The 24904-nt window shown below is 33.1% G+C and overlaps 1 protein-coding gene across 1 annotated transcript; it reads right to left on the bottom strand.

Moving 5' to 3' along the window:
* Window positions 1-1613: 1613 nt before the first annotated feature.
* LOC115880553 lies at window positions 1614-4051 on the bottom strand. Its single transcript, XM_030897787.1, has 2 exons — window positions 4019-4051; window positions 1614-3761 (listed from the first exon to the last, which is right to left on the bottom strand). Exon 2 carries the CDS (start codon window positions 3759-3761, stop codon window positions 1866-1868), a length of 1896 nt encoding a protein of 631 aa, XP_030753647.1. The 5' UTR covers window positions 4019-4051; the 3' UTR covers window positions 1614-1865.
* Window positions 4052-24904: the final 20853 nt, after the last annotated feature.

Here is a 24904-nt window from a genome sequence, read left to right as displayed (position 1 = left end):
TCTGCTAAAATAAAGTTGTGGGGGAGGTTAGATCTATCTTTGTTTAAATGTTAATAACTCCGGACTCTGGATGATCAGAATCCAACAAACGAGGGCTCGTTTAAAAGAGCGTTTCTTACTCTATATTGTACCATATAAAAAATACTAATAAGCTTTTGAACGTAGACGCTAGGGGGCGCTTTCTTACAATTTAACAAACATAGCGCGTTTTTTCAAAAAAATTAAATACGATAGTATGTGTTATTTAAGCTGATAGTAAAGAGTAGTAAAAGCTTAAAAAGTCAGCGAAAACCGCATCTTGATATCTTCTTTCATACCGAAGATATTCGCAAAATTATAATAAATACCAAAAAATAAGCCCTTAATTACCTTATTTTTACAATACAGTATCAGTAGCCCTTTCTATCCATTCTAACAAGAAAATAAGATAGAAACAGTTAATTTATTTTAAAATCGACGAAATACCAGAATACCATAATACCAGATGTATTAATATCTAATAATTAAGATATTAATAATAGTGAACAAGAAACGATGATTCAGTGAAATCGATTCAGTGAAATCATGGTAGGCTTTGGAAAAAAGTTGCTTTTCGCGTAATAGTATAAACGTCAAATTGTTATTAGATCAACATTTTGATAGTCTTAACAGCGTTTTTTTTATCTTTTAAATGCTTTTTCAAAATGCCTTTATTATTTGAAGTAGCTGCCAAGACTATGAAAATGTTGATCTAATAACAATTTGACGTTTATGCTATTATGCTTTTTTCCAAAGCCTACCATTACTTCACTGAATCATCGTTTCTTGCTCACTATTATTATTATCTTAATTATTAGATATTAATACATCTGATATTATGATATTCTGGTATATCGTCGATTTTAAAATAAACTAAATGTTGCTATCTTATTTTTAGGTTAGAATGGGTATAATTAAGAGGGCTACTGATACCGTGTTGTAAAAATAAGGTAATTAAGGGCTTATTTTTTGGTATTTATTATAATTTTGCTAATATCTTCGGTTTGAAAGAAGATATCAAGATGCGGTTTTCGCTGACTTTTTAAGCTTTTATTACTCTTTACTATCAGCTAAAATTACATATACTATTGCATTTAATTTTTTTGAAAAAACGCGCAATGTTTGTTAAATTGTCCAACAACGCCCCCTACCATCTACGTTCAAAAGCTTATTATTATTGTTTATATGATGCAATATAGAGTAAGAGACGCTCTTTTAAACGAGCCCTCGCCTGTTGGATTCCGATCATCCAGTCCAGAGTTATTAATATTCAAATAAAAACAGATCTAACCTTCCCCCACCACTTTATTTTGGTAGAAAGGGGAAAATAGCTCTAACAAAAAATATTCAAAATTTTCTGAAGATTATAAAGCCGTTACTTATAGTACACCTTATCTAGGCAAAATTGTGTAAAAACTCCATTTTCTTATTTTTTGTTGCAGTTGCACCCCCTAGCGGTCGTTCTACAAACTTGAAAATAATTTCCAACAATTTCCCATAGCCCCTTTAGTTATAAATATTTTTTCCGCAGCCGCTACGGCTAATACTTTCCGAGATACAGCCGAGAGCTATTCTTAGTGGGACACCATGTAGGGGAAAGTGGGGTAAGTTGGCGATGTTAAGCAAAATATAGATTTTTTTATTTAAATTTTCAAGTTACGAGAGTGTTGTATTCTATTTTGATTAACACACACATTTTACTATAAAAAACACATATATTTAAAAATAAACAAATTATTTTAAACTGAACAAAACATGTTTTTTAATATACTGCAAATCTGTCATCTTACCCCCACTAAAGGGTAAGATGACTAACATAATGGGGTAAGTTGACTAACATAATGGATTTAGCAGTAATCACAAACGAACTCACTTACACCATTGTAGTTGCTGCAAGCTTCGTGCCACCAATACTGGCAATTGCTGCAACTAATCCAGTCCTCCACTGGGGGATCCTGGTATAATTCATCACAACCAGGGCAGAAAATAGATTCTTTAGTTTTCTTGGGAGGGGTCAGTGGCATTACTTTCTCTTTTTTGGAAGCAATTGTTGATTCTTTTAGCTTCTTAGGGATTTTTTGACTTTTTTTTTCTATAATTTTTCGTTTCTTTTCTTCTCTTTGTCTTATCTGATATTCCTTATCCTCCAACTGTTCTTTAATGGGTGTACTGGTTATTACACTAGCTGTCAACTTCTTCCTTTTACAATTTCCCCCCCTTTCGGCTTTTGGAAAAGGTCGAATTTTTTGAAGTGTCACTTCATTCAGTTTATTATCGGTTTGACTCGTTCCAGGAATTGGCTCATTTTCTTTATTTTCCGCCCTAAACAGATTTCTTTTTACTTGCGTTACTTTTTCGAAATGACGAGGTGTGCTTGAAACTATTTCACTTGTTGGGGAATTTGAAGTCATATTTATTGTTGATTTTTTCTCAATATCCTTTTGGGGTTTCACAAAATTTATTAGAGGAATATCATCATCAGATTCATTATCGGAATTTTGATAAACGGGTGGTTGATGCGGTGCCCTTTCAGTTGTTTCAGCCATTACAAAATCGTCGTCGCCAAATACAAAAGGGTCAAAAGGTTGAAGACCGCATTTTTTAAAGCCGTTCACAGCATTTGATACCGTTGCGGCCCTATTATATGCTTTTCCAAATAGCTGACAAATATGTTTGTCCCCAATTAGCTGCCCAGGGTGATTTACGAGATGATTGTCGCATTCTCGGCTAAAAAACGACTTCAGCGGGCCAAAAAATGATACATCAAGCGGTTGTAACCTGTGTGTTGTATGTGGTGGGAATCCAATCATGATTATCCCCTTTTGCCTACAATAGTTGATTGCAGGTAAAGATATGTGAGAAGAGTGATTGTCTACCATAAGAAGAACAGGGGTTTCCGGCGATGAATGAGCATATTTGGAAAAATGGTGTAAGTATTTAACAAAAATTTCAGTGCACATCCATCCATTTTTTTGTGCAGTGCCATCCGAACCTATTGGAGCACCATAGAGTAATTCTTCCTTCATACGAATGCGACCAAATATAAAATAAGGAGGGACATAGTTGCCAACTGCATTAACTGCGCACACAACAGTAGTATTTTTGCCTCGTTCGGCCGAAACAGCTTTAGCTACTCTTCTAGTCCCGACTGGACTTAAAACTTTTGGTAGTTTGCACGGAACAGACGACAGGCCACTTTCGTCGGCGTTGTAGATTCTGTCGGGACTAAATTTGTATTTTTCCAGAACTTCGCGTAGAATGTCAAAGAACTTTTGGACAGCGGGCTTGTTAAAAGACATTAAACGCGCAACTGAAGTGGCCTCAGCAGTTCTTAGACTTATTTTATTATCTTTAATGAAATTAGATAACCAATCCTTTCCTGCTAGTTTCCGTTCCTTGTTAAAACGATGTGTTATTCCTTGTTCTTCAGCAAAGTCATAGGCTAACTTCCTTAGTTGTATGGCTGTCAATCCAAAACCTCTTTTGTCGATCAAGGTAATATAATTTACTAGTGCCTGGCTCTGGTTTAAATTAAACGTAGTAGAATATCTCCCTCCATGCATCGGTAGTTGCAGATCATTTTTCATTTTTTTCACATACCTGCGCAGAGTCGGTTCTGGGATGTCGTATAGAGAAGCCACACCATTGCAAGATTTTCCATCTAATACTTCATGCACAGCCGCAATCATAGCATTTTCATCCCACGCACGTCTGTTTGTCTTTCTTTGGTATATTCGAGGCATCTAAAAAGAGCACAACATTTTACGAAATACTTATTTCTCCATTCGGAGCTGTAATAAATTAAATAATGGGGTAAAATGACGATCAGTAGGGTAAGATGACGAACTCGTCAACTTACCCGGGCCATCTTGCCCCTAGAGGTTATGTTTAATGTTCCATGAGAAAATATTTAATAAATAGCTTTGTTTATGCAAACTTTTTTAGCATAACATGCATATATACCTAGTTTTTTATATGTAATATTTTATTTCGGTCTTACCTTAATTTGGAACACTGTAAACCTTAAAAACACTGTACGAAATGTTTACCGACACACGTGAAATCCACAAATCAGTTCTAACAGAAAAGCACGCCGTCCAAGCCTTTCCAAACTATTTGAGTTACTTCAGGGTACACTAACGAGATGGCGCTTCCTATGCGAATGGAAATATATTACGTTATAATGATTTTATCGACATTCGTCATTTTACCCGCTTCGTCAACTTACCCCACTTTCCCCTATACATGCATATAAAATAAATAATAACACACGCGTGAGTTTTTGGAGTTATAACAAACTAGTGTGTTATGAATTCCCTATCATATATGCCACGAAACCGAGGGGTGCCTCACTCGGGTAAAAAATGTACACGTACTGCCAAAATATCCTTCCACTGCTAAGCGACTGCCAATGACTATGAAGAAGACTGCCTATGACTGCCATGTAATTATTATAGGCGACTGCTATAAGACTGCCAATGACTGCCAGCGACTGCCAAGAAAATGTACAGGTAATTCCAATAGTGAGACACCCCTCGCACGAGACTTTTCTGGCAGTATTTGTGCTGTAGCCGCCTCTGCCTGGTTAATAATTTCTTGCAGAAGATTTTTTTTTACCATTTCTGTAAATTATGATGGCCTTTGGCCCTTTTATTTCAGTTAAAACTGAATCATATTTTCTTCTCAGAGAAGACCCAAGAAGTAAACAACAAAGAGCGTTCATAACTGAACTAACTAGTTTTTGTCGAGAAATTAACAAACAAATAAAGAAACAAAATGCACCACAGCAAAGAGAAACCTCCTCTTCGCCAAGCCGACTCTGCGGTTAGGTTCGGCTTGCGCCAGCATTATGCACAGAGAGGGCCCAAAACAAAATGAAAACACTAATTGAATTTCCTTTTATTAGCGAGGCCGGGAGCCGGTATAAAAATTAAATTTCGCTAATTACACTCGCTTGGGCCGTACTAAAATTCAAATTATCTTCTGAAGAGTACTTTGAGGATTCATTAACATTCTTCTCGACGAGAACAATCATAAAACGTTTGCCCGAAACTTGGGGAATGTTGCTGTAAAAAAAGGGTTACGTTCTGTTTGTCGTTTCTTTTACGATTTCACACTTGTTGGGTTTGGCTTGTTAATGTTTTGTTTTATTTGTAACCGTATAACGGGTGTATTGGGAAATTTGCTGAAATTACTGTTGCGAAAAAAACATTCATAAAAAAGAGTCGATTAAGAAGTGGTAGTTAATTTTATTAGCTTTCTTTCAATTTATTCTTTTTTTTTCATAGCAACTGTTAAAATTGCCTTATATCTATCAAAAATAGTAGATAAAATAGTACTTTAACCGCTAGGGTAGATTAAATGATACTTTAACAGCGAGGATAGGTTAAAAACTTTATTTCTTCTCGCACGTTTTTTTAATTGCTTTTCAGGCAAACCCTCAGTTATTCAGGATTTAAATGGAAGTAGTTTGGATATGGCGTTTGTCGCCTCAGTCTGAATATCTGTTGATAATTTACTTATTTCGTTTTGAGCCATTTCTGGCTCCAATTCCATCAGCAATCGACACGAAAGAAAATTAAAAAATATTGACTCAAAACTGAAAACTAAAGAGACAGATCCGGTAAATGATAGAGATAAACAATTGTGATTGATTAAATTTTTATTTTAAGATAAAACTTTTGAGAATTCTGAGAATTCGAATAATGAATTGAATAATGACAAGTTAACATCTGTCTAAAAAAGACAGCAATTTAGAGTGCCAATTTGGTTATGTAAAATTTAGAGCGACAATTTCGATTATACAAAGGAAATACATATTCTATGAGTTTACTGGTTGCCTAACGATCAACATTAATTTAAAAATAAATCCACGATATGAATAATGAACGAAACATTTAAACAAAAACAGAAAATATGCGCATACCGGGTGCGTCTCAAAAGTGGCTCACCCCCTATAACTTTTTTATTTTTTCAGATGAAAAAACGAAATTTGGTATATTAGTATACGACATAAATTGGGATTGATTGACGTATTCAATTGTTTTTGATCACTTCCTGTTTCACCGGAAATGACTAAAACTTTTGATTTTTAAATGGCACCCTCGGTATTTTATAACTTTGTTTGATAGAAAATTACATTCTGAATAAAATGACATATCATATTATGTCAACTTTTGACATTTTCGCTTAATAAAAAATCGTATTTTAAAATTCAATCTAGAGTGCCATGGCTATGTTAAAAACACTAATTCTTAATCAAGAAGCCTTGGAAAAATAGATTTGACCATCTAATGTTTTTAGTGTCTTGTCCTGGCCAGTTAGAAGATGCTCAAATCGTATTATTATTCATATCTCAATTTTTAGCCGACTATACCACTAGGTATGGTAGGCTATTTGGATCGGCAAAAAAAAAGTTTTTTTAATTTCACTCAAAATGTGTTATTTGGGTCATAAATGACCTAAATACAAGATATTTTCATGGTGTCTGTCTGTCTGTCTGTCCGTCTGCCGTCTGTAACACGATAACTCAAAAACCGCTGAACCGATTTTAACCAAATTTGGCACAAAAATACTGTGACACCCGAGAATCTGGCTATTAGTTTTTAGTGGGGGTGGGGGGTTGGTAAGGGGGTATGGGAGGGGGTTAAAAATTTTAAAAAATCGTAACTCCAAAATTACATTAGCTAGCGAAACGCGGTTTTCAAATTAAGATTAGGAATAATATTTGCAACAAAATTTGTAATAACATCAAAATCAGTCAAAGTCGCAGTTTTCGAGATATTAACATATTTCAGTATGGGCGGCTATGCGTGCCTCCTGGCGCCAATTTTTTCAAATGGAACGAGGGTAGCTCATTAGCATATTTGGAAAAACACATTTTCTTACGAGTAATTTGATACCACACACTTGGTGTTTCGAGTCAAATTCTCTTGATGAACCGCATATTATAATTTAAAATAAACCATTTACGAAAATGTCAAAAGCTGACATATGATGTGTCATTCTATTCGGAGTATTATTTTCTATCGAATAAAGTAAAAAAATACTGAGGATTCCATTTAAAAATCATTTCCGGTGAAACAGGAAGTGACCGAAAACAATTGAATACGTCATTTTAAGTTAAATGTTTATATGAACTTTTTAACCTTAATAAATCACCCTGTGAAATATCGGACACTTATTCAGAAACACCCTGTATATTTCCCTTGACCCACGTTTTAATAACTAATGCATTCCCACCCGATTATCTAAAAGTGTTTACTTTTCTTCGCCTTCATTCATATCTTCCCCTTCCTGAAACTTTTTAATTTCCTCCTTTATTACACTCTCCCCCATTTCCTCGACCATACGTTAAAGTTATCAATAACTTCCAACTCCCTCTCACTGTAAACCGACCATTAACCATTTCAAAGTCTAAATGCTAAATACCAAAAATAACATTTGTGTAGGGGAGGGAGGATTGAGACAAGGGGTATAAAAAGGGATAGAAGACCAGTTGAAACACAGAAAAGGGGAACAGACATACTTCTCTTCAGTGACGTTGTCTAATTGACATGGAAGGGACTTTTACTCTGCGCTAAATGTCACTTTAAGGGCTCTAAAAGGGATGAGTTGAGAAGGACAGAAAAATAAAGGGTTTGATATTGGATATATCGGGGGAAAGGAAATTTTAACAGGGTAGTTGATAAAAACAACGCTCGACATACAGGGTGTTCGAAAAATGGTGATTACTTACCATAAATAAAGGAAAAAGTTCCTATAAACATGAGTTCGAAAATGCCTAGTTTTAAAGGTACATGATGTTAAACTTATACATATATTATACAGGGTCACTTTTATGTATGGAAACGGTCGATTATTAGGTAAAATATAGAAGGTACCGCAAAAAGTTAAAATTCTCGACAGAGACACCGCCCGCCCGTTCTTATACATTCGTTTTAAAACATAAAATCTTGTTTATCTCGAAATAATGATTTTTCACATTATTTAATTCAGTCTTCAGTTGTTGCCTGTCATTTTACTTCACAGATATATTGTATTTTCTTCATTTCTTCTCCAACTATGATCCCTTCGCATATTTTTCATTTTATTGATTTTATGGAAAGCACTGTTCATTAAAATGTTGTATCCTATGTTATAGGGCTTGTTTCTCTCTACAATTTCCTGTCTCACAATGTACCGTTTGTGTCGGGGAAGGGATCATAATTTCATAGTTGTCGATTTGTCGATTTTCGAAAGAAATCAGTACATGAATATTATTTCGTATATTTTTCATTTTATTGATTTTATGGAAAGCACTGTTCATTAAAATGTTGTATCCTATGTTATAGGGCTTATTTCTCTCTACAATTTCCTGTCCCACAATGTACCGTTTGTGTCGGGCAAGGGATCATAATTTCATAGTTGTCAATTTTCGAAAGAAATCAGTACATGTATATTATTTCGTATATGTTTCATTTTATTGATTTTACGGAAAGCACTGTTCATTAAAATGTTGTATCCTATGTTATAGGGCTTGTTTCTCTCTACAATTTCCTCTCTCACAGTATACCGTTTGTGTCGGGGAAGGGACCATAGTTGTCGATTTTTGAAAGAAATCAGTACAGGTATATTATTTCGTTTTGTTTTTTCATTTTATTGATTTTATGGAAAGCACTGTGCATGAAAATGTTGTATCCTATGTTATAGGGCTTGTTTCTCTCTACAATTTCCTCTCTCACAATGTACCGTTTGTGTCGGGGAAGGGATCATAGTTTCATAATTGTCATTTCTTTTTCGGTTTCTTCATTTTTTGGATATCGTCTGTTGAAGTTCTCTTTAGATTATTGGACAACACCGTTTTTTATTGTTGGTTTTTTGTTTGTGGCTCTTGCATCTGTCAGGAGTTCTATTTTACTAATTATTATTTTATTTTATTATATTATAATATAACCAAAGCAAACTTAATAGTTTTTAAAATAATAATATATTATATTATTATTATTTAAAAACTATTAAGTTTCTAAATGTTTTTATAAAGACAATATTAATTGTCTTCGTAATTTATTTCTGGGATTTATAATAAGTATACTTAATAAAAAAAATTAATATAAAAAGTATAAAAAACATATTAAAAAAAATAATAAAATCTGAAACTATAAGAGTTACAGTATATTTTATAGAAAAATAAGCTGAAAAGAGAACAAATATTGTTATTTTCAGTGAGGTTGTCTAATTTGCGAATGACGTAGGTTTTTTTAGGTGCGTTAAATGTCACTTTAAGGGACCTAAACGGGGCGTAGCGGGGGGATACGCGAGCGGTGGCGCGTTGCGATAGAGACGAGGGGATGGCAAAACTAAAGGGTTTGAAATTGGATGGCCCCGGGGGCAAAGATGGATGGACGGGCGAGGTAATTTCGGAACACGGTCGATCGGAATAGGCATTAAAAGGGAACGGGTCCGCCTGTAATTGTTTTTGCATATAAATTTTGTATTAAAATGGCAAAAGGGTTTTTCGAGTAGCTATATTTTATAGGTTTGGAGGCGAAATGTTAATACAGGTTAGGGCACGATCCTAATCTCTATCCTTCTCGCGTCTATCCTTATTCTGAACTAAATTCTTCAATAACCAATTCATTAAAATTTTGCATTTTTTGTGTCATTTGTTTGGTTTGCAACATTGCGAGAGCAGTTAGGTATACCATTATTTTACGCCAATCTTCTTCATCTAGTCAACGGACGTCATCTAGTCAACGGACGAGGAGCAAGCTGAAAATAAAAAAAATTGGTCGAGTGCGAGTCGGACTCTCGCACGGAGGATTCCGTACAAATATATATTTAAACTCAAGAGATACAATTGTTTACCTTTTTCCTTCATCGGCCATTATTCTATGCTTATTTTCGCATCTCTCTTACACCGAAAACATTTGCCAGATTTACCTGTATATTGGTATTAGTATTCGATTAAATACCACAACCAATTATTAAGTAATAAATAATTTCGTTATATTTCTATAATATATCATGTACATTAATTTGCTAACGTCAATTTTTTCATTTACTGCTTAACTGCTTAACTATTTTAAATTTTATAATGGAATAAAAATATCATGATCGTGTTTCTTTTAATAATAAAAAGCAGTTTGGCAACGTCAGTTTTAGAAATATGCCGGCGTAGTACAACGGATTTCGAGGATGAATGAAAATTCCTAGATTCTCCTGTTGCGATGTTGCTATGCCGCCGATCAAGCTCCGTATTCTTTATTTGCAGTATTATAGTATTTTTGCGTTATCTTGTGGACTTCTGAGGACATTAATTTGAAAATATGGTGCATTCATGTATTGTGTACAAGAGAGTGTATCATTTAAATCCAAATTTAACTTTTCACCGGTAAATAAAAATAAGTAGGGTTAGGTATATTATTATATCCTCTTCTCTGTAGATCAGAGGCGGACCTAGACAAAATTTAGCAGATTTCTAAATTGTATTTATTTTTAGGTTTATTTTTTAAATTGTATATTTATTAATTTATTATGTTTTTTAAATTATATGTTTATTAATTAAATTATTTGTAGAAAAAAGGTACATGGTACGTACTAATTACTAATAACTTAATAACAATTTCTGTTTCTCTTTTAAGAAAGGGTATTGAATAAGTATAATCTAGGTACCCACTTGGGTTTGACAAATCATTACCTACCTTTTGTGAAAATTTTATTGGGGTGTACCAAAAATGGAATTTTGCGGCCTTACTTTTTTCTTGCCATTACAATTTAATACGGCTTTTGTTTTAAATTTTGGTTGCTATAATGTAAATGGACATCTTTTGACATACATATAATTAATGTACTTATTACATGAATTTTATGACTAACTACATTTTGTTGTATTTTTTCATTTTATTGTATTGAAATTCTTTGCACATGCACTTTTTATTATTTATAAACAATATGAATTTGCCTTTGCAAACCAGAGAAAAAAACTACTAAAACTAAATATTTTTTAAGACCAAGGGAAGAACCGTTTACTAAACAATCGCCATTTTATTTTATTTGTGATTTTCTAAAATTATCGCTAGACTTTTCTGATGACTGTATTATAATATCAAAAAATTTTGTTTAGATTTGTAATAATTTCATTTAATGACATTCACTTATCGAATTTTAACTACAGAGCAGACTCCTTATTTGTTCTCATTGTTTCACTACGTTGACCATGATCATTCGACTAGGCAAGTGCATTATTTTAAAATTCCTCAACACCGAACAGCTAACTTCCAAAAATCTTTCAGTTTCATAGCACCACATTTGTGGAATAATATTTCTAATAACTTTAAATTTCAATCCTTTACAGATTATAAAAAACAAATTAAAAATCATTTACTAAATTCATAACAATAAATCATTTAAAAAATTATAATTTCTTCGACTGATTTGTGAGGTTCTTGTTCTTCTGATATGCCCGTCATTGGTTGCTGTTCCGGTTACACTGTTTCGTTATGCCTCTCTGCTTATCTCCGCTCATCCCTGATAAAATTATATTTTCACTTTTTTTATCTAATTTTATTTTTTTTAATTCTGTTTATTTTTATAATTTAATTTATTTCTATTTTGTTTTTGGGGTCGCACCACTCTGGTACTTTGTGTCATTGTATCGGTTTTTTAATCGCGGTGCGATCCCTTTAGACACACATTTTAGTAGTTGTAAAATTCATATAGGTATATAATAAATATACATATAATAATAAAGTTGTTATTGCTAATAGAGGGAGTCTCATTCACCGGAGAGGAACAAGGTTTGGAACAAGATATTGAAACTGCATTTACTAATACACCCAAAATATGATATTTTATTTAATAAAATAAAGTAAAAAACGCTTATTGATTTTTTTAATCGTTATTCTGATGTGAAAAGCCATCTTATAATAAAAAAATATGCCGGTTTTTATTTATTTCGCTATCCTCCCTAAACTTATTTTTTTCCTATTAATATCCTCCCTCAACTTTTTACAATGCGACAAATATGTAAGTGTTATTGTCACGACCTAGCTGGGGGTTGTTTGCTAGGTCGCTATACCAGATTCTCTCTCTCAATCAAAACAACCATTGAACAAAATGTGCATTTATTTAATATAAACTTCACAGTATAATACAAGTTTGGGGAATGCCAAGACTTAATGGTTTAGTTAACTAAGTACTTACAGGAACATCTTCAGTCTGCGCTGTCTTCTGCTAACGGACTGATAACGCGAATTACTGACTGTATAATACGACTCACATCGATGGACTAACTTACTCCCTCCTCCTGTCTTCAGCACACCATTTTATATTTTTCCGCTCGTCCCAATTATCGGCGGGTACGTGCTCAAAAATCTCCTTTGTATATTTCCAGCACCGATATTTAGTACGAGCTAGCCCTGAAACATCACGCTTACACCGACCTGATTTTAATTGTTTAATTAACAATGTTTATTATAAGAACATATTCAGGTCGACGTATACGCGAACGATTCCCTTGAATCTATATCAAATTGGTTTACCAGAATTATATTTTACATGATTTTTCCCAATCTGATGTAAACCCAAGTTGGCCTATATTTAAGTCTTGACATTATTATTATTTTTTTAAATTTATTAAACAATTATTTTAATTTCCTTAAAATACTGTCGGTCGATCGGCACGCCACTGGAAATTGAAATCAACCGTCTAATCTTTGTAAACAACTACATTGTTGCCATTGCGCCGATACCCTATTCCCTTCTTTGTCCATTCTCTCTCGCACTCGTTGATTTTCGCAAACCAATGTGTGATGAAGGTTTAGAGCGTTTTATGAATGGATCGTTGTATCTCCCGAGTTTAAATATCTTTGGTTCCGTACCATTCATTATCTATACAACATTAGACACTATATTATTATAAACTTTTTTCCGATTTAGCTGAAATTTTGAATGCGCGTATAAGTAATTTAATAAAAAATGACGAAAATATTACTAAAAATTGTTCTAATCAATAATAAATATGTAAAAAGTAAAAATAAATATGTGAAAATTAAAAAAAAACGATTAAAAAAAAGTCGCCTTGACTAGGATTCGAACCTGCCTTACTACGGCTCCAACGTCATAGCAGCGTAAAGTCCTAACGCTTTAACCACGCGGCCACCGAGGACTTGAAAGATTCTATGTAAAATTCTTACTTAAAAGATAATGTTTAGTGAAAGTACTTTTTTATTTATAAACATTTATTTAATTATGTTTTTAGTATTTGTTCTTATGGCGGCAACATACATACATTATCTGTAAAAATTTCAACTCTCTAGCTATAACGGTTCATGAGATAGATCTTTGTGACAGACGGACGGGCATTTTTACCCTTTGGGTTCCCGTTTTTACCCTTTGGGTACGGAACCCTAAAAAAGAAAGCAACCAGTTTTTAATTTTATATTTTTCAATTTGCAAAACATAGGCACGTTATACTTCATGCTGCTCCATGCTTAAATGTATGAAAATTAGTAAAATATTTAATTTCGAATTATGAAATACTTTAGAATTACAAATTTATTAGATGTCACTTCTCAAAACGCAAAAAGGTATTTAATAACAAACTTCCTTCTTAGTCTCTTATTGACTTTTCGCTCCCGTGTTCTAACGCTCTTAGCCCGACTTTAATCCTCGCAAAGTTTCTTTTTAGCCAGGCAGTGGTTTTTAAGAGGATTTATTTTGTTTCGGAGGGATGCTCGGCAACTGTTGGTGTTTTATAATGGGGCGAAGTGAATTTATGGTGGATTAGCAACAATTTTTAGCGGCCTGAAGGGGGCTAGAAAGACTGCGGCCTCGATGAATCAGCATTAAAGAGGCCTGTCCTCGCGGGCACGCGTTCCCTCACAAAGAAAAACGACTTTTATGGCCCTTTAACTTTTCTTTCGATGTTTGTTCGTATTTAATTTATGGATTAAGTTTTTGCCGTTTATGTGGCGTAGAAGAAATAAAGAAACAGAAGGAAGTTTGCTATTAAAGCAGACGTGTTTATAGGATAAGTATTTATAAGAAAAATGAAATTTCTGTGACGGATATAAATCAGAAGCCAGGCGAGAATAGGGCCCTGTTCCCAGAAGAATCTCAGTAGTCAGAGATTAGTAGTGTCTAAGTAGACAGATACTAGTGCGTAATCTCTGACTAGTGCAGAAAATATAGATATTGGGCGCCAGGCATGTACAGAGAAAGAAAACACAGTTGTATATTACTTAAAACTAATGACTATATTTATTCAAGATGGACTGTGATGGTAAATAGCATTGTACAATTTTAATAATTATTATAGTGGTTATATGTCAAAGAAAGTGGTGTTAAGAGTTGTACTAAATATCTATAAAAGTAATACCATTACAAGACATAATGTAATGAAACCTAAGATCTAAATCATATTTTAAATACTAAATCGACATAAATGTTCTTAATAATCTAACCACTAAATATAGTCTGCACGATATTATTTAAAATGTACGTTAAGTTAAGACTGAAAATCGACTGAAAATCTGAACCTAAATCTACACTTAGCTGTTCTTCAGGCAATCCTGTTTCGAAGAGTAGCAGCGTGAGGTAGGCTCATATCTCTGTACTGTCTGTCGGCGATCCTGTTGGCCAAAACAACAAAAGAGACCAGAATGAGGACACCATGGATCAATACAGCCGTAGCTACTGACTAGGCTTAGAAATGGGAGCGAAGCAGCACGGGGCTTACGCTGTATCCATACTGTGGCCATATGGGGACACTACCCGTACCTTGGAACACTACTAGGACCTTGTATAATGTCCGTAACTTGGACCATAACCTTGGACACAGTCCGTCCATAAGATAACGGTACAGGGGAACACTACCCGTACCTTGGATACTACTAGGACCTTGGATAATTCCCGTACCTTGTAAATAGTCCGTACCTTGGACCCGTGTCAGCAAAATACAAATACGAGTTAAGGTGGGTCAATCCAAAACTCTGCCCTAAAAATATTCAATAATAATATCGAATCTATAAAAGATAATAACTCATCTTTACCTGTAACTTCAAAATGGCAGCTGATTCAGATTTTGCAGCAAGATTTAAATTGCCATTTCTAAAAGCAGGATTTGCAAAAGTGGGGTTAAGCGCGGAGAGGCGCCTTGACATAACAAGGATCTTGACAGCGCGCGCCTCCACAGAACAGTGAAACGATAGCAGGGTTGGCGACTAGGGAACGTAAAAATTACGCCAAGCGTGCCAAATAACTATCCGGCCTGAACGAGAGGGAATCCGGTGATGATAGGCCAGACATCATATATCTATATCTATATATATAAATCTGACTGTCCTGACTGATACTGACTCATCAACGCCCAGACCAAACCCTTGACCCTAGAAAGCTGAAATTTTGCACAGGGGTTCCTTTTATGATGTTTACGTAAGATAAGAAAGGATTTTTTTAAATTCATCCCCTAAGGGGGGTAAAGGGGGGTGGAATATTACAATATTTTTTATTTAAAAAACGGTCAAGTTTCCGAAAAACGCTTAAACACGTATATTTTATTTTCTTTTTTACATATTTTAGGATTTTTTAAAAATATATACAGGGTGTTTCGAAAAATCTGGTCATTGATTAATCACGATCCTGCTTAAAATGCTTGACGTAAAAAGATGATTCTTGGAAAACGGATTGACTTTAGGGTGTAGAGGTTCGATAAGAAGGGATTTTCCGAAATTCGAATTCTAAGGGTGTGAAACCACCCCTCAAATATTAGAATATTTTTTATTTAAAAACCGGTGAGTTTTTCGGAAAAACTCTTAAACATGTATATTTTATTTTGTTGTTTTACATATTTTAAGGTTTTTTAAAAATTTATGCAGGGTGTTTCATAAAATATAACCATTGAGTAATCACGATTCTACTTAAACTGCTTGACGTTTAAAGCTGATTTTTGGCAAACGGATTGACTGTGGGGTGTAGAGGTTCGATAAAGAGGGGGTTTTCGAATTTCAAATTCCAAGCGGGTGAAAACGACCCACAAATATTACAATATTTGTTTTTTAAATACGGCGAGCCTTTCGGGAAAACACTTGGACACGCATAATTGATTTTGTTTTTTTACATATTTTGAAATTTTTTAAAAAATCATACAGGGTGTTCCAAAAAGTTGGGTAATTGATTAATCACGATTCTGCTTAAACTGCTTGACGTAAAAAGCTTATTTTTGGCAAACAGATTTTTCGAAAGTCAAATTCCAACGAGATGAAACTACCCCTCAAATATTATACCAAGTTATATAATAATATCGCCATATTGTTTTTTCTCATGCTGACATAAATGTAAGAAAATTTTATCTTAGTTTGTATGTTAATGGAAATTCTTGCTTTGCTTGATCATCACCATTACAAATGATTAATCCGACGCGAACGAAGTCGCGGGTACACACTAGTCTATCTATATATATAAATCTCTAAGTCCTGACTGATCACTGACTCATCAACGCCCAGACCAAACCCTTGACCCTAGAAAGCTGAAATTTTGCACAGGGGTTCCTTTTATGATGTTTACGTGAGATAAGAAAGGCTTTTTTAAAATTCATCCCCTAAGGGGGTAAAAAGAGGGGTGGAATATTACAATATTTTTATTTAAAAAACGGTTAAGTTTCCGAAAAAACGCTTAAACACGTATATTTTATTTTCTTTTTTTACATATTTTAAGATTTTTTAAAAATGTATACAGGGTGTTTCGAAAAATCTGATCATTGATTAATCACGATCCTGCTTAAAGCGCTTGACATAAAAAGCTAATTTTTGGAAAACGGATTGACTTTAGGGTGTAGAGGTTCGATAAGAAGAGATTTTTTCGAAACTCGAATTCTAAAGGGGTGAAACAACCCCTTAAATATTAGAATATTTTTTATTTAAAAACCGGTGAGTTTTTCGGAAAAACTCTTAAACGCGTATATTTTATTTTGTTGTTTTACATGTTTTAAGATTTTTTAAAAATTTATACAGGGTGTTTCATAAAATATGGCCATTGAGTAATCACATTCTGCTTAAACTGCTTGACGTTTAAAGCTGATTTTTGGCAAACGGATTGACTGTGTGGTGTAGAGGTTCGATAAGAAGGGGTTTCTCGAATCTCAAATTCCAAGAGGGGTGAAACGCCCCTCAAATAATCTATACTAATATATAAAATTCTTACATATAACTGATTAATCACGATCCTGCTCAAACCACTCAACGTAAGAAGCTCAATTTTGGCATACAGGTTGATTCTAGGGTGTAGTGGTTCGATAAGAAGGGATTTTTCGAAATCCCAGTTCCAAGAGGGTGAAACCACCTCTCAAGTATTACCATATTTTTTATTTAAAAAACGATCCAGTTTCCGAAAAAACGCTTGAATACGTATATTTTATTTTGTTTTTTACATATTTTAAGACTTTTTAAAAATGTATACAGTGTTTTGAAAAATCTGGTCATTGATTAATCACGATTTAAGTGCTTAACACACTTAAAGCGCTTGACGTAAAAAGCTAATTTTTGGAAAACGGATTGACTTTAGGGTGTAGAGGTTCGATAAGAAGGTATTTTTGAAACTCGAATTCTAAGGGGGTGAAACCACCCCTCAAATATTAGAATATTTTTATTTAAAAATCCAGTGAGTTTTTCAAAGGAAAAATTCTTAAACACGTATATTTTATTTTGTTGTTTTTACATATTTTAAGATTTTTTAAACATTTATACAGGGTGTTTCATAAAATATGACCATTGAGTAATCACGATTCTGCTTAAGCTGCTTGACGTTTAATGCTGATTTTGGCAAACGGATTGACTGTGGAGTGTAGAGGTTCGATAAGGAAGGGTTTCTCGAATCTCAAATTCCAAGAGGGTGAAAACGCCCCTCAAATATTACAATATTTGTTATTTAAAAAACGGTTAGTCTTTCGGGAAAATGCTTGGACACGTATAATTTATTTATTTATTTTGTTTTTTACATATTTTGAAATTTTTTAAAAAATCATACAGGGTGTTCCAAAAAGTTGGGCAATTGATTAACCACGATTCTGCTCCAGTTTGTATGTTAATGGAAATTCTTGCTTTGCTTTATCATATCACCATTACAAATGATTAATTCGACGCGAACGAAGTGGCGGGTACATGCTAGTTATATATAAAAAAGACATGTAACGAACTAAAAACGTTACAGAAGTTTCAAATGATATTTAATTCGTCATAATGCACTATAGTGATAATACCATCTAATCGAAAAAAAAACGGCGTCAAAGAAGTAGAGACTCTAGAGAGGTCAATCTCTAGACGCCATATACTAAAAATTGACATAAAACTCGTCAAAAGTTAACTTTAATTATAGGAAAATTAAAAAGAGATAGAACGTTTTCAGATCGTGTGGAGCCTCTGTGGAGCCGTCTCAGATACTGGCTTTTGTTAAAGCCTTGAGACTGTATGATGATGATAACTCGTTATAACTCAAGAAAGGGGAATACACAATAGAGATCTTTAAGGTCGCGGTGACTAACTCCCCTCCTAAGCATTCTACATTCTACAACGTTTTCAGATACACAAATCTATTCTCAAAAAATTATGTTTTTCTCAAAATTTAAACTACACTATTTAAAAATCATTTAAGGAGCAGACTTACTAAATGCATTTTGTCAATTTTTTAAGATTTTCAACCAAAAGTGGCATTGCATACATACACAGAGCTACAATATGATGCCAGAAACGACGTATTAAATACATTTCATCCAATTCGAATTAAATGGCGAAAATACCTTAGACTTTCTATGTGCTGTATGTCCATTGGGGGTAGACAAACAAACAGAAGTATGTCCTTGTGTGCTGTGGATATACTGCTGCTTGTTTGTCATTGTCAGATAAAGAGTGTTTTTTGTACTACAAACTTCTCTATTTTTTTAATAATACTACTTAAAATAATGAATGGAACTACTTGGGACCATGTAGTTGAGGATATGGATAGTGGTAGCAGAAAAATAAAGAGAAATTTCACGTCTAAAGCACAGTCAACAGTTTTTTTTTCATTTTTTTTAGGTATAATCAAAACTAGATTTTCCGCATGTACTATTTTTTATGATTTTTTATCCATTTTTCGAGTATATTAGTTTTTCGCTAAATTTCTTGCAAAAAGCGTGGCAGTTTTTCTTGTTTGCCAAAATTCGAAAATATGGATAAAATGGTTCTAGAAAGTCTGCTCGTCATTTTTAGTCAAATTAGTCAAATAAAAATAAATTAAAGTAAGCGCCATTGAAAAATAAAGAAGTTAGACCAATCTAAGTAAGTTTATACATCTAGGGCTTGACTAAAATCATCATAGATTGTCATTCCCCAGCCGTCTTTGACGCCGTTTTTTTTTCGATCGTATCGTATTACTACCCATAATCAGCCAATACTGTAGAAGTGCATATAAATAAAAAAATATATTTAGTTTCGTCAATTTTTAGATATACCTTTGCAGTATAGAGTACTCTTTTTTTCATTATCTGCTGACTATTTTCCAGTTCTTTCTATAGAATGTTATCTCTTTGATGATTATATTCCTAATAGCCTTGTTAATATTGAGTAAATAATTAATTCTGTTTCTAAACTTGCTATTAATTAATATTATCGCCGACAAACAAAATTTTACCGTTTTTGTCTCTCCCTTTTTTGTATTCACGACCACCCGCGTTTATTTTTTACCCCACGCATTATACCCATCCCGTTCAATCCTCCTTAATCCCACCAAAGATTAAACGGCAAGACCCCGTTTACTCCAATAAATCTTAATGCGCCATAAAAAGCTCTCATCTGCCGACGCGGACGGCCGGCAGAAACAATGTTAAATAATGCAGATGGCCCCATAATCTGCATATTAACGGCGATATCGTCGATCTACCCCTCGATTGTCTCCGTGGCCAGATAGAGATAGAAATAGATAAGATCGCGGTCGTAAATAGTGTATTAGTGAGGCCATTACCATATTGGGTTGTAGGCGGGGCGAACAGATTGACTTGTCGTGTAAATTGGGGTGTATGGATGATGATAAGCTCAGATAATGTATATTAACATGGATATTTTTATATCCATGTTAATATATTTTATCTGGGCTTATCAGTCATAAACCAAAATCATGTGTTTTGAAGGCTTGACAACACTCAACACAGACATCACTATCAAGTAACACCCATGCATTAAACTGCTTGGTTTGGAACATCGTATCTCCACATTTACCATAGCACGTTTGTTTAATAAAGTACCACAACATTTCACGTAGCTCTCAGATTTCAGTTTTAAAAGATATGTAAAAGATTATTATCACATTAATATTTTTTGTTGAGAGTTCAACATCTTCAGCTTCATTTTCAGCTTATTCAACCATTTCCAGTTTTGCTATAGCCTCCCTCACATATTTGGATACTATCTTTCCAGTTGGGCCTATTGTTGTCTATTGTTGGCTAGGCGGGCCTAAGTTATCCCTGCTAATTTCCTAATATCATGGTCCCATCTCAAGTTTGATCTTCTTCTAAGTCTCTTAATAATTCCTCGTGGGTACCATGCTTTAATTTTTGTGATCCATCTGTTGTCCGTCTTCTTGCCAAGTGTCCTGCGTATTTCCACTTTGTCTTTCTTTGTTATTTCCAGCATATTTCGTTCGATTGAGCTTTGTGTGACCTGCAGCTTCCTTATACTCTCCGTTTTAAGTGTCTAGGTTTCATCTGCATAGGCCATGACTGGTAGTACACATTGGTCAAATGTTTTGTTCTTTAGATAAAGTGGCATTCTAGATTTGAATCTGATTGAGTTTCTTCCATAAGTATTCCATGCTTAACTTAATTCTTCCTTTGATTTCTGGTAGTAGAGATCCCGAGTTGTGTATTAGCTAATTGTCCCAAATATATATATTAGAATGTCTTTTCTGTCTACAAGTTCGTTGTGCATTATTTTAGTTTTTCTAAATTTATTTTGAGACCTACTTTATTCCTGGCTTTATTTAGTTCATGCCTCAACATGTAATAAATATCGCATACTAGAAAATTTCAATAATTGTAACAAATATTTAAAAACTAACAGTAAAGAGAAAAATATCATACAGTCTATAACCAAGAAAATAAATGATAACAATTTAACAATTACAAAAGCCGATAAGGGCAACACTATAACAATTCTTACAAAAACAGAATATGATAAGAAAATAGCTGATATTTTAAATAGTGGAGATTTTACTAAAATTTCTGATCCAATATGTAATTTTCAAAAACAAATTCTTTCTATTTTAAAAAATAACAAATCTATATTACCTAATAACAATGAATACTATGCCAAAATAATGAATCCTTCACCCCCATTACTCTATGGTTTACTAAAATTACATAAAGACAATAATCCAGTTAGACCAGTCGTCTCGTACATAAATGCTCCCTCTTATAAATTATGTCAAATACTAGCTAAAACACTTCCTTCCATGATCAATTTTCAATCAAAATTTGCCATAAAGAATTCTTTTGAGTTGCTAGATAATTTGAAAAATATTGAAGTTCCACATAATGCAACACTCGTTTCTTTCGATGTCAAAAGCCTGTTCACTTCTATCCCAACCCATGAATTGTCCTCTATTATTTATGAACTAATTGATAAATCTAATCTTAATATAATAGTAAAATCAGATTTAATAACAATAATTGAAACTTGTTTAGAACAAAACTATTTTCAGTATAACAATGAAATATTTAAACAGAAAGATGGGTTACCGATGGGTTCCCCAATTTCACCGTTATTCGCAGAAATATTTATGGCAGATTTTGAAAAGAAGCTATTTAAAAACAAGAGTAGTTTAATATCAAAAATAAATTATTGGGCAAGATATGTAGATGACATTTTTTGTATTTGGTCAGGCACCGAGAGAAATTTAAACAGTTTTTTAACATTATTAAATTCAATTAACCCGAGAATACAATTTACTATTGAAAAGGGTATTAATACCATCAATTTTCTTGATGTTACAATTATAAAACAGTCTAATAGATTACAATTTGATATTTGCAGAAAACCTACTACCACAGACACTGTAATACATAGTCAATCACACCAATCCTGGCAAATCAAAATGTCACCCTTTCATAGTTTAATTCATAGATTAGTAATGTTTACACTGAGCCCAGAGAATTTTAAAAAAGAGTTAAATATTATTAAACAAATCGCCATCAACAATGGATATAAGTGTTCCCTTATTGATAATATGCTAAAGAAAAAACAAAAGAAAATATTAATGAAAAATTTTTATTCCGCTAATTCTAAAGACAATAACAATTATCGACTTTTAAACTACATTCCTAATTTAACTAACAAAATATCAAATAATCTCAATAAAATAGGATGTAAAACTATTAACGTAAATAAAAGAAATTTAGGTCAAATTTTATTAAATAATAAAGACAAAACTAATGTCAAAAATAAGTCGGGTGTATATAGGGTGGATTGCAATGATTGTGATGCCGTGTACATAGGCCAAACAGGTAGAAATGTAGATATAAGGATTAAAGAACATGTAAAGAATTTTAATAATCTCCAGCATAGTTCTGGTCTTGCAACTCATTGTATAGTAAATAATCACAAAATTAATGAAAACTCAATTAACTTACTACACAGAGAAACAAAAGGTAGACGCTTAAATTACTTTGAACAGTTAGACATACTAAAATCTGTTAAAAACGAAAATAATGTTAACGACCAACAAGGATTTCTAAACACATTTTTTATTACCCCTATTGTAAACTCTCTGAACCCACCCCAATAGCAAATATATATATATATATACAGTGTATATATATATATATCTATATATATATATATATATATATATATATATATATATGATATATATATATATATATATATATATATATATATATATATATAGTTACAGTGTAGTTAGACGATTAGTTCTTAAAAAACTCTTGAAAAAGGCCTAACAAGCCGAAACATATATGTAGAGTTAAAGTTACTCTTATTAAAAGTTTTTTGAAACATCTAAAAGCGTGCTTTATTAAAATACTAATATTTATTTAGTTCGTTAATTTGTGCTTGTAGTTCTTCAGAACTATTGGCAATTAGGACTATGTCATCAGCCAATCTTAGATGGTTAAAATATTCTCCATCTATTTTTAATCCTTTGTTAGTCCAGTCCAGTTGACACAAGATTTCTTCTACTGTCGCTGTAAACAGCTTTAAGGATTGGAGTTGTTTTATATATCAATTGCCCTCTTGCTTTGTCTTCTTTGTATATATTGGCGAGAGTTTCTATATAAAACCTATCAATACCTTGTTTCGCAGGGCTTCTATTATTGCTTTAGGATATATTGAGTCGAAGGCCTTCTGAAAGTCCATAAAAGAACTAGATACTGACATGATACGGATAAATTCCCGAAACCGGTCGTCAAATGGCTGATTCCTTCGGTTTGATGAACTTAATACAAAAAATAGCATTCATGTAGAGTGTAGGGGATAAGGCCTTTTTTATCCTTCTAACTACTATGTATATATGAAACTTAAACATATAAAGTAAGCAAAAACTTCTAGGGCTTATCTTGTAAATTAAAATAAACTCTAGTATTATCAAATTCAGTTTTAAAAGCCGAAAACTGACAAAGGAACAATCAAACATTAGAAATCTGTAGGCAAAAGTCTACAAAAAATATTTAAATAACAAAAGTGCTCCAATAAAGTCTGTATAAATAAATAAATGACTTTATTGTCAAAATTTTTTACAATTTGTAGACAAAGGTAAAGTAAACAAACAAAAGAAAATACAAAACAAATATAAAAATTACGTTATCAGTCTTATTGTTTAAAATAAACATTTATAAATGTTTACAATGTCAAAGAATAAAAAAATAAAAATATGATTCAAAAATATTTAGTAAGTTTATACTAAATATAGTAATAGAAAATAGTCTCGAAAATAGTAAACATTAGACCAGTGTTTACAAGATCAAATTCGATTATCAAAATATAAGTCATTTACGGCGTAGAAAGCCTTGTCTAGTCAATAAGATTTCAATGCTTTGGGAAATGAAGAAAATTATGTTATGGATTTGATTTCAAATGGCAGGTGATTGTGCATTTTTCGAGTTGTATAATATTGCGCTTTTAACTAACCCTGTGCGTGTGGTAGGTAGATAAAGATCTTGCTCCGCGTTCCTGAGTGGATAAGTGTGAGATGGCCTTTCTTGAGAAGCTGATACATGTTTACGTATTAGGCAAACGGATTCAAATATAAATAAGGAAGGAAGAGCTAATATTTTACATTTTTTAAAAAATCCTGGCAATGAATTTTGCTGTTTAGTCCCAGTGAATATCGAACAGCTCTCTTCTGAAGCTTGAAAATGCGGTCAAATTGAGTCGCACAACACGTACCCCAGAATGGAAGGGCATATCTGAGGTGCGACTCAAAAAGTGCATAATTAACTCTGTGCGTGGGATAGGTAGATAAAGATCTTGCTCCGCGTTCCTGAGTGGATAAGTGTGAGATGGCCTTTCTTGAGAAGCTAATACATGCTTACGTATTAGGCAAACGGATTCAAATATAAATTGGGAAGGAAGAGTTAATATTTTTCATTTTTTAAAAGGCAATGAGTTCTGCTGTTTATTCCCAGTGATTATCGAACAGCTCTCTTCTGAAATAAGATCTGTTTCTAATTCAGTCGCAAAACACGTACCCCATAATGGAAGGGCATATCTGAGGTGCGACTCAAAAAGTGCATAATAAACAGTTCTAGTTACTAACAAGTTAAGCTCCTTAGAAACAGATCTTAATGCAAAACAGGCAGAGCTCAATTTTTTCGACAAAGTGTCGATATGCATGTCCCATTTTAGAAAATTGTCTACAACAA

This window comes from Sitophilus oryzae, unplaced genomic scaffold, assembly GCF_002938485.1.
Source record: "Sitophilus oryzae breed Bouriz unplaced genomic scaffold, Soryzae_2.0 scaffold_1081_pilon_pilon, whole genome shotgun sequence".
NCBI classification, from domain to species: Eukaryota; Metazoa; Arthropoda; class Insecta; order Coleoptera; family Curculionidae; genus Sitophilus; species Sitophilus oryzae.
Note: the sequence above shows the minus strand (reverse complement) of the source record. Positions and strands in the feature narration are given on the sequence as shown.

Bases quoted from the DNA above. Each gene is read 5' to 3' on its own strand.
- LOC115880553 (XM_030897787.1), bottom strand. From the start codon at position 3,761: ATGCCTCGAATATACCAAAGAAAGACAAACAGACGTGCGTGGGATGAA.